Source organism: Apodemus sylvaticus, chromosome 2 (genome assembly GCF_947179515.1).
Source record: "Apodemus sylvaticus chromosome 2, mApoSyl1.1, whole genome shotgun sequence".
Lineage (NCBI taxonomy): Eukaryota > Metazoa > Chordata > Mammalia > Rodentia > Muridae > Apodemus > Apodemus sylvaticus.
In genome coordinates, this window is record NC_067473.1 from 15,048,074 (window position 1) to 15,057,388 (window position 9,315).

At 39.6% G+C, this 9,315-nt stretch overlaps 1 protein-coding gene across 1 annotated transcript in view; it reads right to left on the reverse strand.

Annotated features, from left to right (window-relative positions):
* Sema3e (semaphorin 3E) overlaps positions 1-5,430 on the reverse strand; it is a 234,502-nt gene extending 229,072 nt beyond the window's left edge. The window contains exon 1 of the mRNA XM_052173130.1: positions 4,753-5,430. Within this exon, the coding sequence (XP_052029090.1) occupies positions 4,753-4,867 (115 nt within the window). The 5' untranslated portion in view covers positions 4,868-5,430. The remainder of the gene's footprint in view (positions 1-4,752) is intronic.
* Positions 5,431-9,315: the final 3,885 nt, after the last annotated feature.

Below are 9,315 nucleotides of genomic sequence, written 5' to 3' on the forward strand. Positions count from 1 at the left end.
ACCCAGAGATGTGTGACTAATATCACTATTGATAATGCTTAGTTACTGGCTAAAACCAAAACTCTGAGCTGGGTTCCTAAAACACCAGCTTAATCACTGCCTTGTTTTATTTATTTATTTTTTTCTGGATAGAAAATAAACACCAGTCTCTGGGACATTCACATAAAGCTTTTCTTAACATTGTATTTTAATGCCCTGGTTTGATAAATGTAAAGAATTTTAAAATGTGAGCAAATATTGGCCATGAAATGTTGAGAATGAAGATGGAGTAATGATCCTCGAAGCCAGCATAACTAAGGGTCAAAGGTATAATGGTGGCATTTAGAATGTATGGCCCATGAGGACCAACCACAACATTTTTATATTACTTTAGACCTAATTCTTCCTTGTAGGGCAGCACTATTTTAACACTTGCCCATAGCTAAGTCCCTACCTTTCTCTAGGATTACTAGCCTTAGAACATGCTGAACTCCAAAATAATCAACTCACAGTAGTACTTAAGAACTATTAATAATGGGCACAATTTTAGATTATAAAGAACATTCACAAATATTTTGGTGACACTTGATCCTCTCTAACCTCTGTGGAATATGCAGGGAAGGCACCATGACAATCAGTACTTTTCACTTTGATTCAGGAGCCGCCATTATTATGAGAAAGAATAGAACATGGAGTGGAAGCTCCTCATACAGAGTTAGAATGACTGAATACAGACATACTGATTAACACTTTCAAGTTTTATGTGCATGGGTATGTATTCAAAGCCTAAATCCCCATTTATAATGTCAACATATCTTGGCTTAACTGCCCCTTCCCCAAACATCCTAGGAGAAGTCTGTCTTGCTGAAGCAATCACTCTCTGTGTCTTCTGTGACTGTCATTCCTCAGGGGGGACTTTGAACTCCTATCTTCCAGACTCGACTAATTGACTGTCCTTGATTGGAGTCTCAGTTGACTGGGACTTTCTACAGTTCTCGTGATTGGTTCTTTGCTAATTTGTTTTTTTGTTTATTCCTTCTCTCAACTCCCATTCTTGAGAAGGTTATTTTTGCCTTCCCAGTAACCTCATTAATGCAGGATGGTGACAGATAAGGAAAAAACAGATACCAACATGGAGCAACTCAGTTCACCAGGGCGCCTCCTCATTCTTTCCAGTGGCTCTTTCTGGAGAATCACAAACAGTTTTTAAGAAAACTCTTTGAACAGAGAGTTCATTCTCCATTAATCTCACCAATATTAGGCTCATTAGCTAGAATAAAGAACTATGATGCACACAACACATGACTACCCTTGTACTTTAAACCTTTTGCCTTATATAGTCAACCTCAACTCAAATCTTGACTAAAAAATTCTTTCAGGGGGAGATAGCGACTTGCCACCTAATTTTTTTTATATGTTTTAACTTGTTAACTAAACTTAGAAAACTCATCAAGAGATACATGTATTCTCAGAATAGTAGTTGCCTTGTCCTTTCGTGTCCTCTATTTGCCCCAAATTGACACATTTTCTAAATAATAAGTTGGACGGAGGACCATCCAATCACAGTTGAAGAATGCTTGGAAACTAGCTAGAGGGTGCTCTCTATCCAGTACTGCCTTTCTACTTAGATGCCTTCTTCTGCAAAGGCCTATTTAAGAGCAGACCATTGCCAGAAGTAGAGAAGAAGAGATAGCAAATGAAAAAAAGAAAATGAAAGGACCAGTTGGTCTCTAGGCATGTTGTGAATACACTTTTCTAAAAATTAACTCAAGCTTTGTATATGACAGCTAAACCTCCTCCTTCTCAAAAGGAATATACGTATATATGTGTATATATATATGTGTGTGTGTGTGTGTGTATGTGTGTGTGTGTGTGAGTGTGTATTTGTTGTTGTTCTTAGAAGTTGAGAGTAGAAGAAAACTAACTGCCCTTCTCCCACATGGCATAGACCACTGCCATGAGAGGAATGATGGACGCTTCTTCTAGGGCGCTGACCTTGTCACTCCATAGGGTCAGGCATCAGCACAGTGGTGCTGTGTCACCTCCACCTGTATGTCTTACTCTGAAAGACTGAACAACGATTGGTAATATTAATCACTTAACTCCTCCTGCTACTGAAAAACCTAAATTACTGTCCCCATTCAATACTTCAGAAGACTAACCTGCACTGCATGGTTCCTAATATGTGAAGACTCTTGGAACGGCTACCGAATTCCAGAGTGTAGAGAATGGTTCCTTTTGTGCTGACTGAACTAGATGTCCTTGCTCTGACATTCCTGCTTTCCCTGTCACTGAGGAACCTGTGGTACACCAACCATGTGCTGCCCTAGGTTGCCTCTCTGGTGTGATCTCATCACTAACTATCCCAACTAAATTTCACCACAAGTAAGAACATTTTATTTGAAGATATCACTACACTGTCTTCATATAAAGCTATCATCGTAGAAGTGTCTGTTTAGCCAGTCCAGATAAATGGAGAAGAAATGCCAAAGAGAAATCCTGTGAGAGTTTTCAGTCTAGTACACACAAATCCATGCAGGTCCTCTCTGCAACATATGACATGACTCATAAAATCGGTCACACTTATTTCCCTGACTAAGAGAGACATCTTGAAGATGAGCATGATCAAAAAAAATATATTTAAATGAGATTGACTGTACCATGGAATTTTGGTACGCTGACCAAATTATAAGCTCTCTTGTGCAAAATCAAATGAGGCAGTTTGGAAAACATACACTGAGCTATCAAGAGCTAAGACGGTCTGAGATATAAAGGTTAATAGAAGGCTTAACAAAACAACAGAATGCCAAAACCAACAACCTGTCCATTTACCTTCTTTTTTCTCTACATTTTTATTCAGTTATCTACCACAAAAAAAAAAAAAAAAAAAAAAAAAAAAAAGGAAAGGAAAAAAAGAAAAACTATGGCAAAGTTGAAACTGGGAGAAAAACAAGGCCTGTATCCTTTCATGACTCATGTGTCCTTTTGCCCACATCCCATCCTTCCTCATTACCTAATGTCACTGTTCCTTGCTCTGCTCTAAGTCTTGCACTACACCTAGAGTTAGTTATGCCTGCTCGCTGTTTACATACACACAGTACATAGATTATAGGCTAGGATCCACATTTCAGAAAGAACATGCAGTGCTTTCTTGCATGAGTTTGGTTCACCTCACTTAACCGTGTACTTCCCAAGCCCATACATTTTTCCTGTAAGTTTTGTGATTGGGTTTTTCTCATGAAATCAATATGAAGAGCTGTAGCCTTCATATATAACAACAGTGTGCACTCAGAAAAATACACGAGGAAGAAATAACTCATTCATAATAGCTCTAGGATAAATACCACTCATAAGATACAGAATCAACTTATTCTTTTCTGGCATCCTCGATTCTCCATAGTCCAGCCCATCGAATTTTGCACTTTGATATATTTGGTTATAACTTCTTAGAAATAGAGACGTTGCTATCCATCACAATATATCATCCCAAATGGAAAGGCATGAGCTAATTCAGGACACTACATCCTCACTATGTTACAAATGTGTCTGTTTGTGGACTTAATACATTTGGGTACCTAGCACAGAATGTTACAAGAACATTATTTAAATCAAGCAGATATCTATAATTTTAAGTATTAGGATGAGAAATTTCTACAGTCACCATTACATTTGCTGCTGTCCAATAAAAAGACAAAAGGGTCACTTATGTCAAACAAACCGCAGAGCTTCTGCTTCCGTCCTCTGCTAAAGGGTCTTATCTTGTATTCTGAAACACAGGTTCTGTTCTTTCCACAGTGAAAGACAATTTAAAAGCTTACTCGGTTGAATAAAATGGCTCTTATGTAACCCTTATTATTGCATCTGTTCTCCGTCTTAATTGGTGGTGGTAATGAATACTTCATTCCCAATAATTTATTCCAAATTCCTTTTAAGTCAACAAAATCACTTCCTCTTAAAACAGGTTTTGCTCCTTATTTGTTTGGTGGCAGGACTATGATTGGCATTGACTGGTCCTGATGCAAAAACCTATCTTCTGATCATTTATTTATGAATATGATGGAGCTGTGTGCAGAATAAAATAAACACTCTGCTAAACATTCAGCAAAAACAGATGGATGCACACTTAAAAGAAACAGCTAGTAATATTCAATCATTATAAGTCACTTTACCATAATTGCCAAAAAACTACTTTATTTTGCCACACATTCAAATATTCTAATAACCAAGTCAGTGTGAAGGCTAATTTGTATTATTTGTTAGTCATTTTAATTACACGGGGATGATACCATTTTTTCCTCAGGAATTTTCTTTTCTCCTCTCAATCTCATTATAAAGAAAACAAACAAAACACCCAGCAGCAACGGCAGCAGCAACGACAACGTGTGCCTTTACTTTTAAAGCCTGTCCCATATACCTCTCATAATGCACAAGTAGAGGTATTTCGGTATCTCCAGCTCACTGGGTGAATTTACCCTTTCCAGCTATTAGCACCTGAGCCCCACCTTCTCAGTTCCGCACAGCGGTGAGTGAACTTCTCCAGAATAATATCTGATATTTCTCGGGCAAAAAATAACACCTCCAAGTTGGCATGAGCTTTAACACTTTTTCCAGACGAGGTAGGATATGTTACCTCGAGGTGCTTACAAGCCTTGGGTGAGCGTTGCAATATGTTTCAGGTGCACTTTGGGGGTCTTGGAGGGGATCACGGAGCTGTGTTAAGTGACTTTCCATTTGGGCATTTTCCTAACAAAAGGATAAGGAAAGGTAACCTACCTTTATGTGACAGGCGTAGCCTGGGGTAGGAGGGGTTCGCGGAGTGACCTGGGGTCCAGAGTTCCAGCAGGTGACCCCAGAACAGCCAGGTGAGGATGTGTCCGGCCGGTGCCATGGTGCGTGCTGGCTCTCCTCTAGCCCCTGCAACCACACTTTAAGAGAGGATTGAGTTTTACTTAGTACTTCCCTCCAGGGGCAACTGCGGGCGACAGGCTTTGTCACAAACAGAAGGGGTTGTCACCAGAAAATACCATCCCCAAGTGCCATTTGCCAGGCAATATTTGGATCCACAAAGCCTTTCTGTCCCGGGGTCCGGTGGGTTAGAAGCGCGGAGCAAGAGGAGATTCCAAGGAGCGCGTCTTGAGACCCAGGTCCCGGCTGGAGCTGTCGCCGTCACCCAGCCGCGGAGTGAGGAGGAGGCTGTGGCTAGCTTCAGTCTCCCCGCCAGCTATTCATTGAGAAAACAGCCGGAGCAGAGCAGCAGCCTCCCCCGGCTCTTCCCCCAGCCTCCCCGCAAGCCTCCCAGAAGTCAGCCTCCTGCACTGACTTGCCGAGCAGCCAGTTCGTATTCGCCTCTCCTCTGGATAATTAGAAGCAAGAAGTGCCACTTGCGCCAGGAGCGCGGGATCCACCCAGCGGGGATGCCGCCTGTCAGCGCTCTGTTTACAGGAAAGTTCAGGCAGGGTTGAGCCCGCGCGCGTTTCTAGGAAGTGTCTCCAGCCCACGTGCCTCGCCGCATCTCCCCGGCTCTGACCCGCCCGCCCGGCTAAGGAGACAGGTCCTCACCCTGACGGGGCGGGGCCAGGAAGACCTGCAGAATACTCCGATTATTTGAGCGTGTGAAAGGCTGAGCCATGGCCTCAGGAAGGACTTTGAAATGCTCATTCACCGAGAGTGGTCTTTGAACAAATCCACCATCTAAATCTGCCACTATCCAGGAGCCAAATTAATTTGTTCACTGTTTCCACAGAACCTTGTTCACAATTCCAGCTTTCTGTATTTTCCATCTTAGACATGTTACTTTTGACTCTTTTGAGGGAAGTGTGTATTTCAAGAGCCAGGGGCAACAATGTCATTTTTCCATCGTTTCATAAATGGGTTAGTATGAAAAAATATCTGCTGTAGATTAATTTTCCTAAAGCTAAAGCATATATCTCACCTCACATTTAAGAAAGATTAAATGTCAAGGTATTGGTCTTCCAAGTGAGATGTCTCCAGGTAAAGTTGAGACTCTCTACTTGGTAGGTCTGGGTAGCGCAAGCATTAACAGAAGATTCTGAGTACCTTGGAAGTCAGTGTTGTGCATTCTCAGAGTTTATTTTCATGACACCATGTTTATGTAAATAAACTTAACACAATAGGTCAGCTTTTCAATCTACTTTCAATCAGTTTCTAAAACTAAACCAAACATTCTAGAGCTGATGGCATGGAAATGAATTGTATTATTTCAAGACAGCAATGAGCTGTAATAGCTGTTTGGTCTGACAGCTGAGAGTTAAATGGTAAACAAAGGATATTAGCTATGATGATATTTTTCTTCTTATTCTTCATTATATATAGCAATGGCTATGGACAAGTTGTCAGAATTATGTGCTTAAAATTATTTGATTATAATAAAAGGATAACTTAGGTCATTCCAATATCCTACATTCTATATATCCAAAAGTACATCCAGGCATTCTTTACCCATGTTTAAAGGATGACATGTCCTTATACAAGCAGAGTATATTTAGCAAAATGTAAATGTCACTGGAGATTATAAATAATTAGATTTGCAGGGTTCACAAAAGATAACAAACTCTAAACAGTACTTAACACTGAAACAACATGAAGTATGTAGACTTTTAACACGGGGTGGTCTTTATAGGCATTTGCATATTTAAAAAAAAAAGAACAAAAGACAGGAAGATGAGCTATAGACCTAACTGTGGCATACTGTAACTTCACAATCCTTTCACTTTGTACCAGAATCCAAGTAACTAGAACATAGATAACAACTTTATCAGCATTATTGAAGGGCAGGGAAAGTAAATGTAGGGTCTGTGCGTTAATTACTAAAATTAGTATCGTTATTCAACTGACATCTTCCTAAGTTTGCAATGGGGTTAAGGCAAGGCCATCATAGCTATTTCATTAAGACTGAAATGTAAGGGGCTGGAAGATGGCTCAGTGGTTAAGCTTACTGACTGTTCTTCTAAAGGTCCAGAGTTGAATTCCCAGCAACCACATGGTGGCTCATAATCATCTGTAATGGAATCTGATGCCCTCTTCTGATGCCCTCTTCTGAGTGCTCAGAAGAGAGCAGCTGTGTACTTACATACATAAATAAATCTTTAAAAAAAGACTCAAAGTAAACGGGAGAATAAATACTATTGATACTAAAATTTCTCGTTTCCTCGCAGAGGGGGCAATTTCAAGCATTTACCACAAAGTAATCCATTCCTTTGAACACAACAAAATGTGCTCTGTTTTATTCTTTTCAGATTTGTATTGTGTGTTCCTTCTAATTCTTTCTGTGTGTGTTATGGAAAACATACAGATAATGTGAAATAAATTAATAATTAAAATGACTGTGCTAAACATCTAGCACTCATGAAGCTCTCAGATTCCTCCATGTGTTTTTAGACAATCCTTTGGAATAGTCTCTGAGACAAAATTGACCATGAACTTTGTGAAAGAAACTAAGAATAATTAGTTTCAGAAATTCAGAAGTAGGTTTGCTATTCAGATTCTTATTTCAGTATGACATTTTGGGCAGTGGATTTTTTTAAAAAGTAATTACATACAACCCAAGAATAATATAGACATACCAGTACATGAAAGGCACAATACTTGGAAGAATCCCATGTACTTTGGAAAATTTTGAAATTGAAAAAATAAAACAAAATAAATTCAATAGTAAGTAATGTGTCCCTTGTGGGTTTTTTGAATAAATAGCAGTATCTGATGATTCCATGTTTGATTTGAGGTGCTACAGGCTACCAATCTGAGCAATATAAAGATGTGGGAGAACTGTAACTGTAAATGAATCTTTTATTAACCTGATGTATCTGTTGTCTTGGAGGCTTACTGATGAATGAGCTCACCCTTTCTAGTTCATCCTGAACTCTGGATAACTGTTTCAATCCAGCTGTTCTGGCTCCGACTCCTTTCCAAGCTTACTGTTTCAATCTGGCTTTTCTCAGCTTCTAGCTGAATTGCTCTGCTTAGCCTCAAATTAACTCTGGCAATTTGTTCTAATCTTCTGGCTCCTTCTCATTCTCTGGCTTCAGCTGCCTCTGCTGACCCGCACTGAACTGCGTGAGCTCATGAATGAACTTAATTCCACTGCACTACGCTCACTGCCCTGACTACCCCACTGACTCACCCTTCTTCCTGTGATGCTCTTAAATATCTTCTCTTCCCTGGGCTTTCTTGGTGAGAGTTGAGTATATCATATCTCTGACTCTGTCAAATCTTTCTCTGATTCATCAACTTGTCAGCCCCTCAATTAGACATTGATTTCAAACATGAATGAATCCTTCTTCAAACTAACTTTATCATTGTGTGGGATTAAATATCGTTGTGTGTGTGTATAAGGGTTTGTTTATATTCCAAACAGAGGGATTAAAAGTGTACTTTTCAGGCAGAACACACGGATCAAGAAGGTATTTGACAGAAGCTGCTCCTTGACAGAACAGCTATGTTGCCACAGGTAACCAATGCCAGTAACAAAGTTATTCTTGTCAAATAAAATATCTCATTCTGAATCTCCCATTGGTGGTAATTCTTGTTATGTTGATTGTTTTGTTGTTGTTGTTGTTGTTGTTGTTGTGACAAAGTTGGTTTGTGTAGCCTTGGCTGTCCTAGAATTAGCCCTGCAGACCAAGCTGGCCTTGAACTTAGAGATCTGTCTGCCTCTGTCTCCTTAGGACTAAGATTAAAGGGGCAGTCTACCACCACCTGGCAATATTAATCTTACTGTATGAAGAACAATCTCAAATGGAAATAAGTGGTAAAGGTGGGATGTGGGGAATTAAGATCAGAAGTTCCAGCTCCCTCCAAAGTGTGTTGGTGTAAATAGGTCAACCACTGGATCCCAGTCTCATGACCAGAAGATCAACTGGTCTCTAGCACAATCCTTCACAGAGGTAGTCTTGGCCCATCTTGTGAATCATATGGAATATCTGTTAAAAGAACAGATTCCTGTTATACCAAAACTTTCAATTTTGTTGAAGATTTACATATTAAATTTGGTTTACAGAAATCCCTTCACCAGTATTATGCAAACATTAGACATCAGGATGCTTTTTTAACCATTTTTATTTTTATAGCATAGGTGATTTAAATCCAGCAACTTTATATAAAATAAAACAATTTACCTCATAGCATTTGATGAGCTACTAAGATGTTCAAAATATAGGCCAAACCAAATACATGCTGAGAAACAATACCTCTGCACAGTTTAAAATTATCTTGTGGGACTAGAGAGATGGTTCAGCAGTTAAGAGCACTGACTACTCTTCCAGATGTCTTGAGATCAATTCCCAGCAACCACATGGTGGCTTACAACCATCTGTAATG